General features: G+C 49.2%; 6 protein-coding genes across 6 annotated transcripts; 3 read left to right on the top strand and 3 right to left on the bottom strand.

The window, feature by feature from the left end:
* Window positions 1-251: 251 nt before the first annotated feature.
* On the bottom strand, window positions 252-1,238 carry BKA55DRAFT_504918 (pectin lyase fold/virulence factor; the record flags this gene model as incomplete). The annotated part of the gene is made up of 1 exon (XM_046187141.1): window positions 252-1,238. The coding sequence occupies one exon, from the start codon at window positions 1,236-1,238 to the stop codon at window positions 252-254; it is 987 nt and encodes a 328-aa protein (XP_046052930.1).
* A 1,429-nt stretch (window positions 1,239-2,667) lies between these two features.
* BKA55DRAFT_661304 (uncharacterized protein) lies at window positions 2,668-5,821 on the top strand (the record flags this gene model as incomplete). Its single annotated transcript, XM_046197582.1, has 7 exons — window positions 2,668-3,111; window positions 3,154-3,192; window positions 3,223-3,304; window positions 3,353-3,678; window positions 3,742-3,865; window positions 3,905-4,045; window positions 4,860-5,821. The coding sequence occupies 7 exons, from the start codon at window positions 2,668-2,670 to the stop codon at window positions 5,819-5,821; spliced, it is 2,118 nt and encodes a 705-aa protein (XP_046052929.1).
* A 1,687-nt stretch (window positions 5,822-7,508) lies between these two features.
* Window positions 7,509-8,549, top strand: BKA55DRAFT_591271 (uncharacterized protein; the record flags this gene model as incomplete). Its single annotated transcript, XM_046195214.1, has 1 exon — window positions 7,509-8,549. One exon carries the CDS (start codon window positions 7,509-7,511, stop codon window positions 8,547-8,549), a length of 1,041 nt encoding a protein of 346 aa, XP_046052928.1.
* Window positions 8,550-8,752: 203 nt separating this feature from the next.
* Window positions 8,753-10,711, bottom strand: BKA55DRAFT_661302 (uncharacterized protein). The gene is made up of 2 exons (XM_046197581.1): window positions 10,079-10,711; window positions 8,753-10,003 (listed from the first exon to the last, which is right to left on the bottom strand). The coding sequence occupies exons 1-2, from the start codon at window positions 10,510-10,512 to the stop codon at window positions 9,229-9,231; spliced, it is 1,209 nt and encodes a 402-aa protein (XP_046052927.1). The 5' UTR covers window positions 10,513-10,711; the 3' UTR covers window positions 8,753-9,228.
* A 274-nt stretch (window positions 10,712-10,985) lies between these two features.
* On the top strand, window positions 10,986-12,045 carry BKA55DRAFT_273653 (ubiquitin-conjugating enzyme/RWD-like protein). The gene is made up of 3 exons (XM_046185480.1): window positions 10,986-11,143; window positions 11,255-11,460; window positions 11,516-12,045. Exons 1-3 carry the CDS (start codon window positions 10,991-10,993, stop codon window positions 11,577-11,579), a joined length of 423 nt encoding a protein of 140 aa, XP_046052926.1. The 5' UTR covers window positions 10,986-10,990; the 3' UTR covers window positions 11,580-12,045.
* A 247-nt stretch (window positions 12,046-12,292) lies between these two features.
* Window positions 12,293-14,839, bottom strand: BKA55DRAFT_504559 (uncharacterized protein; the record flags this gene model as incomplete). Its single annotated transcript, XM_046187104.1, has 1 exon — window positions 12,293-14,839. One exon carries the CDS (start codon window positions 14,837-14,839, stop codon window positions 12,293-12,295), a length of 2,547 nt encoding a protein of 848 aa, XP_046052925.1.
* Window positions 14,840-14,966: the final 127 nt, after the last annotated feature.

The raw sequence follows: 14,966 nt of genomic DNA, 5'->3' as shown, positions 1-14,966 counted from the left end.
GAGTAGCTTCGAATATGGGTATAGAGAGCCTTCTTAGATAAAGTGACACTCTTTGTTTATCACACACTCTTCTAATTTTTCACGCAACCAAGATTCAAGAGGCAATGTACACATTGAGTTAAGATGGCAAGATTTGATAAGTAATCTATTGATTATTTATGTTCCTTCAAAAAGTATATACATCGTAAACGAAGCCCTTCAATTCACCAACGATGCCACTAGCGAAGAAGCTCAGACATGAGCATCACCGCTTACAGCTTAAGAGTGGCACCAGCAACACCAACAACAGCCGACTTGACCTTAGAGGAGCCGACAAGAGTGTACTTATAGGGGATGTTGGACTTGGAGATAGAACCCTTGGGAGCATCGTTGGTAGAACCGCCCAGGTTAACATCGTTGACAGAGATGGAACCAGTCTCCTTGGAGTCCTTGGAGGTGAGAGCCTTCTTAGCGTTGGCGAATGTAGTAGACTCGACAAGAACTTGAGCACCCATGCGAGAGTTAACACCGGTCACGCTGATATCCTCGTAGTAGTTGTTGAAGACGTGGACGAAACCGAAACGGACAGAAGGGGCACGAGATCCAATGCTGGACCAGTGGTTGTTGGCGTAGGTAACGTGCAGAGTACCCTTGTCCTCAGAACCGTTGCTGTCGGAGTGGCCGACGAGAGAGGCCTTGTGGTGGTCGTGGAAGTGGGTGTTGGACACGGTGACGAAGTCGGAGGCGTGGGTGACATCGAGGAGACCGTCGAAGAAGTCCTTGTCCTTAGACAAGTCGGAAGAGAGCTCACAGTGGTCAACCCAGACGTTGGTGGACTTCTGGATACCGATGGCATCGCCGTTGGCAGCAACAACGTTCTTGATAGCGAGGTTGCGAACGATAACGTTCTTCTGCTTGTTGATGTAAAGACCGACGTTGGTGAGAGAAGCACCAGCGGCACCGACAATGGTCTTGTCAGACTTGACGCGGATCTTGTTGTTTCCAGAGATCTGGCCCTTGACGTAGATGACCTGCTTTCCCTCAGACTCAGCAGCCTTGCTGAACTCAGCGAGGGAAGAGACAGTCACGGTAGCACCACCAGCACCACCGGTAGTACCGCCGTTCTGTGTAGCGTAACCGATGTTGGCGGCATCAGTGATGGCAGCTCGCTTGCCGAGAGTCTTTCCGGCCTCCTGGAAGGTAGGAGTAGGGACGGCGCTGGCCAGAGCAGCGAGGTTGAGAAGACCGAGGAACTTCATGTTGACGATTTAAGTGTATATATCAAGAAATTGTGTAAAAGAAAGAGTGGAAGTCGGAACCAGTCCAGACAATAACGATTGAAAAAGAGTTGGAAGAGGAGTGAAGGATGAAGGACAGAAGAGGTGAGTTAGTGGTCACATCGTGGTTCTTATATAAAGAAGCTATCACGACATGTCGTGCTCAATCGTCCTGATTGTCGAACACTTTACCCCTGATACGGTGATGATCAATTGCAGCTGACAAGATGATGTTTTCAAGGGTCTGAAACATGTTTACACGAATAGGATAATTCTCCGGTATTGAAACGGGAGGTGGGCCAACAATCCGGAGCAGAAGTGGACCCTCAATGCCGGACCATGCCATCGGCGCTCGGCCGGTATCGGTAACGCTGGCTGTTTTCATTACTAGCTCTCAGTTGAACAGTTTCAGGTCTGACATTTGGGAAGTTGACAGAACAAGGAACCTTGAGAGCAATTACTGTATAGAACTCGGATACGACATCTCTGGATCGACGTGATTCTGTCTGATCATGTCGAATATTCGGTCTGTAATACCCCGAGCCCAAATATGACAACGTCTCATCAGGTGAGACGATGCAACATGTATCCTTTAATTCGCCCACTACGGAAACGCGGCATCGTCCTTCTTGGCAGCCAAGATACACTCATCTTATGACAGCGGCGGGTCGAAGCTTGAAATAACCTTGTCGGGCCTTGGCTTTAACTTAAGCATCATTAGAATAAGCTTAAAGATATACCTACATATGACGAACGGCGAGTGACATGCTTTACCAAATGTATGTCACGAAGGCTAATGAAAGAAGAACTAACTGATCTCTGTTCGCGCATTCATGAGAAATTTGCCAACATCCACTTTGTTTGTATCGTCAAGTGGGTGTCGTTTATGAGAGCGCGTATGATTGAAACACGAAACAGCCCGATTATTCAGCCTTTTGTCTCATTAATCTCGGACTGCGCAATCACCATTCTCCCACCAATAATTGCGATCTTGTCAACTTGGGGGTGGGTGGAGCCGTCATGGAAATTGGCAAAAACTTAGGACCTCTTTTCTAGATGGCAAAAACAAGATACTTAGGTAGATTTAGAGGAGAGGCAAGAAAACTTAGGACTTCTTTGCTGGATGATAAAATTACTTAGGTGAATTCAGGATAGGTAAGGTAGGCTCAGTAGAACTTGTGTATTTATATGTGTTCTTTCCGTTTGTGTTACTTTGAGCCCTCATGACCGGCAGTCATGCCTACCTTACCTACCTAAGGTAGGTAGGTAGGTAGGTAGGTAGGTAGGTAGGTAGGTAGGTAGGTAGGTATATAAATCGTCATCCTCGACCTCTGCAACTGAGTTGGCATCCACTCTACATCACGTTATCCTCTTGAAAACCTCACGAGTATTATCATAGTTTATTTTCATCATGGTTGCTGTTCCTCCTCACCTCCTGCGAGCTATCTCGAAGAGCAAAGCGATTAGTCCAGAGCACCGTGAAGCAGCACGAGCATCTCTTGCACACACAGAGAATTTCTTGAAAGACCGCCAGAAACACCGGGAGGAGTATTTGAAGACATACAACCAAGTCCAGCAACAGATTGTTCCCCCTCAACTTTTCCGAAATGTTATTGCTTCAGACCAAGCCGATCATGCTCAGCGAACAAGGGCCAAGCGAAGCCTCGATCACCTAGAAAACATTATCGGCAAAGTCAGAGGGGCTCAGCAGGCGCTGGGTTCTTTGGTCGTAGAGACCTCGGACCGCGGCACTTCCTCGCAGGTTGCGTCCCTCACGGCTACGGACGACCCCCCTTACCTCGCGGTTCATGACATCCATGAGAGTGCAAATGAGGGTGAACTTCCTGGTGACCTCGTTCGCGATAATGGAAAATAGGAAAGCGATGAGACCAACAAGCCATCCTCGGACAAAGCTGTCAACGAGGCCTTTGACAACGTGGGACTTGTTTTGGGTTTCTACAAAAAGTTCTTCCAATGGCTGTCAATCGACGATAAAGATATGGACGTCATCAGTACTGTCCACTTCGGTAAACAATACGAAAATGCTTGTGAGTAGAAGTCGTATTTGTTAAAGCACTTCCACTGACGATATCTAGTCTGGGATCCAAAAAAGCTTCAAATGGTTTTCGGTGATGGCGGCGAGTTTCTCAACAACTTTACCGGATGTATCGATGTCATCGGCCATGAACTTACACACGCAGTTACAGAACACACAAGCCCTCTTGACTACTATGGTCAAGCCGGTGCTCTAAATGAGCATGTCTCGGATGCGTTCGGCATCATGGTCAAACAAAGGGTTCAGGACGAACAATCGGAAGTTGCGGACTGGCTAATCGGTGAAGACTGCATTCTTCCTGGAGTCAAGGGAACTGCTCTGCGAAGCATGAAGGAACCTGGAACTGCCTACGACGATCCCGTTTTTGTAAGTATCATTCTCAGCTCCCTCTACAAGCAGCGAACTGCAGCTAACGTCTCTGAACTACAGGGCAAAGATCCGCAGGTTGGACACATGAAGCAATTCAAAACATCATTTGAGGACAACGGCGGAGTACACATTTATTCCGGAATCCCCAACAGAGCATTCTATCTTGCTTCTGTGTCGTTCGGCGGTTACTCTTAGGAAAATGTTGGCAAGATCTGGTGGGCAGCTCTAAGGTCCGGCAAAATCCCTCCCAGGTCTACGTTTAAGCAGTTTGCAACTGCCACGATTGATAGTGCGCAAGAGCTCTACGGCTCAGCTGCTGCGAAGAAGATCAAGAAGGCTTGGCTAGATGTCGGTGTTTTTGAAAGTGGCGCAAGTACTGATGGAGGCTGGTGCAGTATCCTTTGACGAGATGAAGTAAACCTAGAAGACATCCTACCACATTAGTATGAATAGAACCTAAGTTTACCTAAGTTGCCTAAATAAGTCTTTTTGTCATTTAGGATAGAGGTCCTAAGTTGAGTTTTCTCGCCTCCCCTTGACATATCAGCAAGATAGATCCTCGCTCTTAAAGCCTAAACATTATCATAACCATAAAACCTGCAGTATAAAGAGCTACTGCTCTTCCTTCTGTACAATCTAACTCGGCTTCTCAAATCACAATAAAAACTCTCAATAGACATGGCGCTGTGGGAAATGGCAGATCGTGAGAGCCTGGGAGTGAAAAGAAATATGGTGTTGTTTTTGCTGTGTTGCCTAGATCTATCTGGCCGAGATATGGACAGGGTTTCGATGATGATTGTAACTGCCAATACTTAGAATCATACTGCAACTTGACGCTTCAGCTCTTGTTTTGCAATAGAGCAGCTCCTGCTGTTGTGCCTCTCCTCAAGATCTTGAGGGGAGGAAGGGGCAGTTTCCACACTCACCAACTTTAATACAAGTAGGAAGTACCCTCTAAAGAAAAGTTGGAAGGTCCCTTGAAGGTCCATGAGAGCAAATACTTCTAGCGTTTCCAACGAGCGAGAATAGAAACAAGCCAACTCAAATTCTGTTCATCATGGCAGAAGCACAGCAGGCGGCGTCGAGCCCACAAACTCTGACTTCGGAAACTTCACACGAAATCCAACTGCGATACGAAATTGCCGCATCGACCTTCAAAATCCTTCGCGAGATTAAAGGCAAGCCAGATGCTCGTGACATATTGAGAAACGCATGTGCTGCCACTGAGTTCAAATCGTTCCCAATCAAAAACGAGGAAAAAGCCTTCTTCAGAGCAATCAACGACAGCACCGGGATCCCCTACCAAGTTCGGGAATTCATCTCCCAGCCATGGCATAAAGTTTATCTCTTGGTTCAGATTGATCTGCTCAAGACTGGTTGGCCCAACAAGCTATCGGGGCCTTCACGGAAAGAGCTCTCGAAAGAACTCGCCCACATGTACAAACTCCTCGATCGTGTGCTGAGGTGCCTAGTCGACATACTCGGAGAGCGAGGTGATGGAAAGGGAGTCTACGTTGCTCTTGAAGTGCTGAGGAGTGTCAAGGCTGGAGTTTGGGAGGGAAGCGACAGCCAACTCCTCCAGATTGAGGGCATCGGCCAAGCGAAAAAGGACAAGCTCGTCAAGGCGAACATCAAGAACATCAAGCAGTTATCTGCCGTTGAGTTTTACAACATTGAACGCATTCTTAGTCGAAACCCACCTTTCGGCCAGACGATCCTTCACAAGGTAGCCGGATTTCCTCTACTCGCACTCGACTTCGAGATTATCGGTCCTTACACCCCTGACTCCACTGCCATCTCGAACTCATCAGCTCCCCGTGAAGTCAAACAGTCCGCAACAAGCACGGAAAAGCCCAGTCAACTGCTCTGGATTGCTCGAGCTGTCCTCGGATTCAACAATGAGAAGTTACCTCACTGGAAGGGCCGCACACCCTGGCTCACATTACTTGTCGAAGGGGATGACGGACGACTTGTTTGGTTCTGGCGAGGAAGTGCTAAAAGGCTGGTCGACAAGAAGGAGATCATAATAGGGTTGAGCGCAAAGGGTGACGAAAAACTACAGGTTTCTTTTGCATGCGAGGAGATTGTTGGAACCTTGATCAAGAAGGAAGTTCGAGTGTCAGTGGGAGGTATTTGCTGAGGGGAGCGTTATGTCCGTCACATGTGCGAGATGCGAGTAAGGTTGTTGCTAAAGAATATTAACAGCTACCTTAGCATTTTCGATTGATACTTATTAACATTAATATTAATGGTTCACATCTGAAGTCATGCTCTCCATGACACCCTCTCGTCAGGTCAACTCCTCCGTCAAATCACCACTTCTTTGGTAGCATTAGTGTGACGAGGCATACTTCTTATTAATGGCGCAAGGGTACGAAATTCGAGGATCATCAACACCACTTCCCAATAAGAAATTGTTCAATAAGAAGAGCCGTGAATTGGTTAGCATGTTCTCGGTGCCACAAGCGCCACCTCCACCGCTCAATGCTCAAAACATCTGGACCCTGTCGAACATTTTAGCTGCAGAATTAAAGACCCTGCATCCCGGACCAAGCTCCAAGGTTTGCGGTAATTTTCGCAAAAGTCGCTTATTGGGAGGGCAAATGCAGCCTGAGGACTTGGCCAAGTGATATCCAACAGATATGAATTGGATCAGCCTTACACGTTGACTTTCTTTCCCTTTCTGACTAGGGTAAACTCTGTTCATGATCTAAATTCGGGACAACAGAATGGTCAATGAATGTCACTGGTGATATAGGATGGGACGGGATATTAATTGCTCTAGTGCAAGCGGCCGACAAGAGATGAGTCTCATAGGGCAGAGCATTAGTGCGATCAATGGCTCAATATCGTTGGACGGTAATTTTGGAACCCCCGACCTTACAGGGCAAACAGGAGAGAGAAGCCTAATCTTAACTTTGTTCGGCGGCTGTTTCACCTCCAGCCTTTTCCCATATGTTTGGTCTACTCACCCTACAACTCATCCACTGCATGTAACCAGCCTTGCAGTAACAGCGTTACACTGCAGTACAACTATGCAAGTTGTGTAATGGCCAAATGCGAGGTACGAGACTAGACCTGGGTCTATGGCCTCGTGACCGATCTTGGTGAAAAGATCATCTTCCGACTTCCCTCCTCGTCTGCTCATCTTTTAGACCAGGGCAGGCTATCTAGGATGCAGGGATCCCAAGCAGCTGAACCCCAGTCCCCACCAACTCATAGAGAACAACACTGCTAATTATTTGGTGTATAGACGGTGCGTGATGATCGGGCAGAATTCAAGGATAGTCTTATTCGGAATGTGGTTGGGCCGGTCTGACACTCGCACTCATGCCCTATTTTGGTATACCACGTTAAATGGATATAGGAACTCGTCTCAACGGAGATCTTCAACTCAATTTCATAGGAGCTTGATGTTGGTCACTGAGGGCAGACACATTACAGAAGTCACAGCTGCCTATAGTTAGGCAAGGTATTGTGGCAACCTGCTGCAATTTGTATTGGTGGATGATCGTGCCTCTAGCACAGACGGATATGGTACCCGTACGAGGCCATCGTCAAGATGGAGCTTCCAGCTTTGACCCTGGAGATATTTGGTGGCGTACATTTAATGCATTAGCATGTTGACATACCCAGCTAGTCTATCCTACTGGTCTGTGACTCGACGGTAGGCTTTCAGCCGTTCCAGTAGGTAGCAGCCTGTTAATACCAATGGTCTTATAAAGAGAAAAACTCCTGTTCAGCTTGACCTGTCTGCTTCGCCCGCCAGAATTTTCTCAACCCAATCCAGTTTTGTGGATTAAACCCTCTTAAACAGTCTTTCAAACATGCTGCGATCAACTCTTCTCCTCGCCCTCGCGGGCTTGACCGTTGCGACTGATAGCGTCCACTTCAGCAACTCCAAAGCAGCACAGCCAAAAGGCCTTCCCCTTCTCTCTGGCTTCACTCCTCGCCCTCAGACCCTCAGCCTGGCTGGTTCTTGCCCCGCTGGCAAGACATCATGCGATAACAGTTGCATGGAGACAGGCGCCCAGTGCTGTAACAAGGGAACAGGAGCCTACTGTGATGATGGCTATCATTGTCAAGCTGAAGGCTGCTGTGAAAATGGAAAGTTATGCTCTGGTCCTCCAACTGGCTGCACGCCGGGAAAGGAGCTCTGCGGAGCGTATTGTGTCACTAAAGGCGAGTGCGTCAACGGCTCACCGTCTGGTGGAAGTGGTGGTTCCTCCGGCGGTTCTTCTGGGGGCTCATGCTTGAGCTTCCAAGAGACCTGTGGTGATGGTTGTATGCCCAAGGGCATGGTTTGCTGCGATACCGGCTACTGTCTCCGTGGCCAAAAGTGCGGCTCTGGTGGTACATGCAACTATGGCTCTGGCTCTGGCGGCAGTTCAGGAGGCTCTTCTGGTGGTTCTTCCAGCGGTAGCTGCGCGACCTACCAAGAGAAGTGCGGTGATGGCTGTATGCCCAAGGGAATGGTCTGCTGTGACACAGGATACTGTCTCTCCGGACAAGTCTGTAGCAGCGACGGCACTTGCAGCTATCGTTCAAGCGGTGGTGGCGGAGGAAGCAGTGGCGGCTCGGGCGACGACGATGACAAGCTCAGCTTCACTCGAGAGTCCCCAACACTTACCTTCGACTCTCCCTCATTCACAGCCCCTTCGATCGAACCTGTTCCCACAATCGATAGCGACAACAAGTTTTCTACCTTCTCTTCTTCTGCTGAGCCTACCGGCCTCAGGTCTGGTGGCAACGATGATGGAGACAGCGGCAGTAGCAGCAGCAATGACAATGGAGGAAGCAACAGTGGCTCTATCTTAGTGCCTAGCTTCTTCATGGGCCTCATTGCCATGGTCCCTCTTTTCCTTTAAGTTGCGACTCATGTAACTCGATGTAGTCGTCAAGATGCTACGGTTATCATGGCGAAATGAAGAAGCTGAACAAGCATTACGGGCTTGAGTCTTTGAACCAATGCAGGAGCTGGAAATAATGAATGATGCTGGCATGGGCTTGGAATTATTCTTCATACATACCTTAGTTTAGAATCAATATACCCCTAAATCAATGAGCCATACTTGTAATACTCACCTCATGTATCCGTACTTTTGCCACTCCTCAAACACCAAACGCAACCTGGAACTCCCATAGAATCAACAAATCGTGCCAATTCACCAGCAGGACATACATGGTAAAAGTCAAAATAATTCGATTCTTTGTCTCCCTACTTCAACAGCGGGCTATTTATATGCTGGAAGAAGTGGGTAGACTGGTGAGCCGTGATTTTCCCTCCTTTTGCCATGCGCTTAAATTGTGAAGAGAAAAAAATGAAAAAAATTGATGTTACATGATGACGTTTCTCTCCGTTATCCCCAACTCTGTGAGCAAGGCCGTCTCGGATCCTCCAGAGATCCCTATAATACATCCGCTAAACGCCGATAGTCATGGTAGTGTGGAATATTCATGTGGTGGTTGAGTGATGAGCTGATATAAGAGTGGTTTCATCTCGTTCCGTCCGTAATATGCCTTTAGCTGTTAGTTAGTGTTTTGTCCCTATCGCTTGGCAGCCTGGTTGAAGCTCTCGAGAACTGTCTCCTTGACACCAGGCTTCGCCTGGCCACCAAGCTCTGAGGGTGTATCGGTCTCGGTCTCCGAGTCTTCCTTCTTGGGCTCGACGATAGACTTGGCCATAGTTTGTGCCTGGGCCTGGCCAACCTTGCCGAAAACACTCAGACCAGTGGCGATCATGCCGCTGATATCTCCAACATTGCCGGGAACAACGACAGCTGTGCTTTCGCGAGCCAACTTGCCAAAGGCATCGACGTACTTCTCAGCAACCCTCAAGCTGACGGCAGCTTGAGCACCAGCATCACCCTTCAGGATACTCTCGGAGACAGCATCGATACCTTGAGCAGTGGCAGTAGCCTTGAGACGGATGGCCTCGGCTTCACCATCAGCTTCGTTGATTCGCTCGGCGCGCAAGGCCTCGGAAGCAAGAATGACACTCTGCTTCTTACCCTCAGCGATGTTGATGGCACTTTGTCGCTGACCCTCGGACTCGAGAATCTCAGCACGCTTGGAGCGCTCGGCAGTGACCTGTCGGTGCATGGCCTCGACGACGGCGCCAGGAGCATGAATATCTCGAATCTCGTAACGCAAGCAGGTCACACCCCAGGCTTCGGCGGCATCATTGATAGCAGCAGTGATGTTGGTGTTGAGGGCAGCACGCTCCTTGAGGACGTGGTCGAGGGTCAATTGACCGATCTCGGATCGCATGGTCGTTTGGGCAAGCTGAGAGATAGCATATTCGGCATCTTCAACTCCATAGCTATTGAAATTCAAGTTTGAAGTCAGTCACATCTCCATTCTAAACTTAATTTCTCTTCAGAGTTCGATAACTCACCTTGCTTTATACGCATCAAAGACACGGGTGAACAAAACACCGTCAAGCTCCAGAGTAACGTTGTCCGCAGTAATGGCGCTTTGGCTGGGTATTTCAATGGCAACTTCCTTGAGGCTCTTGACATATGCGATTCGATCGATAAAGGGCACGAGGACAGCCAGACCGGGGTCAAGAATACGGTTAAACTTTCCCATGCGCTCAACGATCCAAGCTGTCTGTTGAGGCACAAACCGGATTACTGTATTGGCTGGCAGCCGGGGCTTCGAGAAGTATGAAGGCAACACGGGAGATCCGAAGCCGGAGGGGAGTAGAGCATGGTTGGTGGTGCTGAATGACCGGTGCGCAGCGATAGATCGAGCTGTGATGGCGACGGCAGCTGTAATGAGACGCGATTGCGGCGCCCTGAGGGCTGTCCGCGTAAGGGACATGGCCATGATATAGAGAGTTCGAGTCTGTTGAAAGTCACGATTCCAGAATGACGTCCTCTCCTCCGGGTCAGTGGGAAAAACACTCTATCTGTGATCGGGCGAGCTCAGAGCTTCCTTCAGATATTCCGATGTTTGCCCGTTGGAACAGGCAAGCTTGATGTGACGCGGGTGGCTAGTGACAAGCAGCTACCTCGGCTTTCTGTGGCTGTGCCTCAAATAAAGAAAGAGGTGTTGGCGGGGAACTCTCTTGCATGCTCTTATCGAGACAATTCACCGCCTTCCTTTCTGTTGTTTGCCCCGCGACTGTGACTGGATCCAGCCAAACCAGAGTCACCAAATATCAACCGCCACTACACCAACGTCATCTATTGCGAACAACGTTTCTTACTCATCCACGATTTTTGTACTCCGATACCGAAAATCTTACCACATTCGATCGATAATAATCGTTACCCAGAAAGTTCTCTTTGAGTAATCTAACACAATGTCCGCCAAGGTTCCTCGCAACTTTCGCCTACTGGAGGAGCTGGAGAAGGGAGAGAAGGGTCTCGGTGCTGAGGCATGCAGCTACGGTCTGGAGGATCCTGAGGATCTTCTCATGAGCAAATGGAACGGCACAATTCTTGGACCTCCTCATGTACGTCTTGCGAATCTATCATACATGACACATGTGCCCCGCTCTAGCATATGGAAGCAATCGAAATTACTATAGATTCGTGACGATCATCGCTAACCTATCCTGGTTCAGTCCGTCCACGAGAACCGTATCTACAGTGTTAAGATGCACTGCGGTCCCGAGTACCCTGACAAGCCTCCTTCGATCCAGTTCATCAGCCAGATCAACTTGCCCTGTGTTAACCCCAACAACGGCATCGTCGACCCCAGCCAACTGCCCTGTCTCGCCCAGTGGAAGCGTGAGAACACGATGGAGACTGTCCTCATCGAGTTGCGACGGTATGCCAACGTCAAACTCAAAAAAGAAAAGGGACATTATGTTAACATCCTGCAGATACATGGCCTCGTCTCAGAACAAGAAGATCCCCCAGCCTCCTGAGGGCTCCACCTACTTCTAAATCACGAATACCTCTACACGCCGTTATGTCAAGATAAAAACCATACGATAAATCATTGAATCGAACTCGAGATCGACAAAGCATTTTAAGATGGAGTGAGAAAGAAGCCAACAGGCCATACTCCGCTGTTTTTCGAGAATATATGCGACTATGACAATCGCGAACTACAATATGATATACAAAGCTGCAGAATGCCTCTCCCTTCCCTTCCGTCTTCATCACATTACAGTCCCAGTTTCCTCCACTTCCTATTCGCTTTTCGTCACGTTCGTCAAAGAACAAAATTGCTACCCGCTTCTGCGCCTGTCCTCAAGACCAATCCCAGACCCGATGACTCAAAGTAAAGTCGATTTTCGTAGAGATGGTATAAGGATAGATATTTCGAGATATCCTGAAGAGAGTTGGGCATAGTCGTCTAGGGAAATTTCTCCGTTCCACTTTCATGACAAAGGGGCCTTAAATATCCCCCGTACGCCGCTTTAGCCCCCAAAAATTCCTAGCTGAAGTAGTCCAGGAAAGATAAAAGAGTAATTCGCAGGTAATCATCGCCGACAAAGGAAAATGTTTGATGTGCGTGTGATCATCGAAGTGACCTAGGTATCCACGAAAGAAATACTCCAACCCCCAGAATGCCGTTTAAAAATATGTATAAATGAAAAGTGAATGTTGGTAGGACGTATCGTAAGTCGCAGATGATATGTGTGATATGATGATTAGTCCTCAAATCCCCATTTCGCAGGGGGTCCGACAGCACTCAGGCGAGCCATCTTCTTGTTGACTCTAGGAGCCACAGTCGAAAGAGCATTAGGGGAGATGGGGCTATCGGGTCGGGGAACGCCAACCTCGAGATTCTCGCTTTGAGGCTGAGGGCTTCGTTGACGCGATCGGCTCGTTCGGCGCTTGACAACTGACTGGCGCTCCTTTCGCTCGCTGTGGCGACGCTGCTGGGTGTACGTAACAACCTCAGGGACAACCTCTGAACCCTCAGACTCGTCTTCGAATTCGTAGTCGTAGAAGTCGCTCAGATCAGGGCTTGGCTCGGCATCTTCAATGGAGTGCTCAGCGGCAAGACCCTTGTCGATATAAAGAAGGATACGCTCGCGCTGGTGGTCGTCGTGGTTATGGGATTTGGCCTCATGGGCCTTTTTATTAGAGTGGTGAGTTGAGGCGGTAGCCTCAGAGTTGCCAGACCAATTTTGGTGGCTCAAGTCAATAACCGTGGTGCCATCAGCAGCAACGGTTGTCTTATCCTTGAAGGTAGGAGGAGCAGGGAAATCCAAATCGAGATCGAAGGTCTCTTCGGTAATGGTGGCCTCGGAGGGCTTCGACTGGTGACCCTTGCGATGGCCCTTCTCGTTTCGACTGTTCTCTTCCATCTCGGAGAGGATTGAACCGCGCATGATCTGTCGCTTGTGGCGGAGAGCGGCCAGAAGCATCTCCTCCTGGCGAGTAACAGCCATGAAGCGATTATGGCTTCCCTTGCCATCGATAGAAGAGTGAGCAGAGCGAATATAGAAATCGACGGAGCTTGGGCTCAAAGGGGGCGTGGGCGCATCGGCGTTGGTTGAGATAGATTCATGGGGAACGTATCTCATCGCAGGAAGGAAGTCGAGCTCGGGTTCGGGATCGTTCTCAGAGTCCACTTCCTTATCCTGCTCGGAATCAGCAGAATCTGAACGTCCCTGGTCGGGATACAAGGCGACAACTTTAGCCTCCTGAGAGTTGAAGCTTGGTTTGCTCTGCCATGTATTCGATGTGTTTGCCGATGAGTTAGACAAGCTGTGCGATGGTGACTGTCCGGCGGTACCCTCTTGAATCGTGTTCGTCGAGCTTCCAGAGAGGGAACTTGTTCGAGGAGTCACGACAGGATTTCGGTGGTGGCCATTGGGAATAGTCAGATAGTTGTTCGAGTTTGATGTTCGCTTGCTCGATCTGCTGAGTCTTTTGGAGCTGTTATCAGCACTTGAGCTTGTTCGAGCTGTGCTTGGACGGAAGTCAATAGAAGACCCAGCTTCCGATGTTGCATACTCTGGAATAGATGCAGGACCCTTTGAAGATGACTCGACGTAAACATCATCTTCGGAGTCCGAAGAGAGCGATAGAACACTCTTTTCCTGAAGATCCGACTCCTGGAAACTCCTACTGGTGCGCTTCGAAGCCTTAGACGTCCTCGTGTGTCTACTAGAAACACTAGCAGCGCAGTCTGTAGGTGAAGATTGACCGGGTTTGCTGGCCAGGATAGCTTGGGGTGTTTGAGGTAAATTGCGTTTAGCGTACTGTGAAATGATCTGCTCGTCATGAGCCGGTGGTATGGGTCGATGCTCAAGCTTGCTTTGATGAGAAACTGTGGGTTTGAGTTGATGTGAATCCTTGGATTTAGACTTCTTCAATGTCTTTTCTACCGGATCCGGCGCATCCAACTCATCGTCAGCGATTGAGCGGAAAGACATTTGCTCGTAATGTTCGTAGAGATTAGGTAGGCCATTTAGGTGGCTGTGTTGTCTGCGGTTGTTGCTCTCGCCTGTCTTTGGTCGATTGGCTTCTTCCGAGTTCATTGACCTCAGACTCTCTTTCGTAGGCCTTCTTGAAAGCTTGCCTCGTAGAGATGGCGTGCTTGTTGGTGATAGGATAGATGGTGATCGAACAACCTGGCCCAGCATCGGACCCTCCCATTGATGCTCGCTCTTCTTGCCTCGAGATCGCCCCATAAGATGAGACAGGTCCAGCCTTGCAGGCTTCTTTTTCCTTAGCTTTGCCTCCGCAATGGAGTTCTCCATATCCAGCATTCTTTCCGCTTTTGACGGTAGTCCTTTCGCCATGGCTGAAGCTGACGTCTGCTGGGATATGGCGAGGGGCTGCTTAGTCTTGTCATACCAAGAATGAAGCGTCGAAGAAGACTGTCGTTTCCGGAGAATGCTAGTCATGTCAGACATATCCTCGTCATACTCATCGGTAGGCGCTCCATTGACTCTGAATTGCCGCGGCACGATCTCGGACTCATCTCCCCATTCCCGCATTCCACGATCATGTCTCACAGGAGAGCCATAGCCGTGGCCGTGGCTCGGCTGCGCCTGAGATGTCTCAGGAGCACCAGGTGCTGCGAGATTGACCTTTGAGCTGGAGAAGTTGTCCCATTGCTGAGGAGCGTCGATGTTGAGAGCTGCCGATCCGAGAATCTTTTGAGCTTTGCTCATGGGCGGTGCGGTGACGGTCACCTTTGGAGGCTGCTTCTTGCGGCCTGGGAACGCAAACTTGCCCATGATTCCGGCGACGTCTCTCGATTATATCCTATCTTCCGTCGCCAGATTGAATGTTATCCCCCCGTGGGGATTCTCTCGTCAGCGCAAGGTCAGCTGTCCTTGGATGAACATGTGCGAGAAGAGCGGT

The sequence above is a fragment of the Fusarium redolens genome (genome assembly GCF_020744475.1).
Source record: "Fusarium redolens strain MPI-CAGE-AT-0023 chromosome Unknown BKA55scaffold_4, whole genome shotgun sequence".
In the NCBI taxonomy this organism is placed as follows: Eukaryota; Fungi; Ascomycota; class Sordariomycetes; order Hypocreales; family Nectriaceae; genus Fusarium; species Fusarium redolens.
Note: the sequence above shows the minus strand (reverse complement) of the source record. Positions and strands in the feature narration are given on the sequence as shown.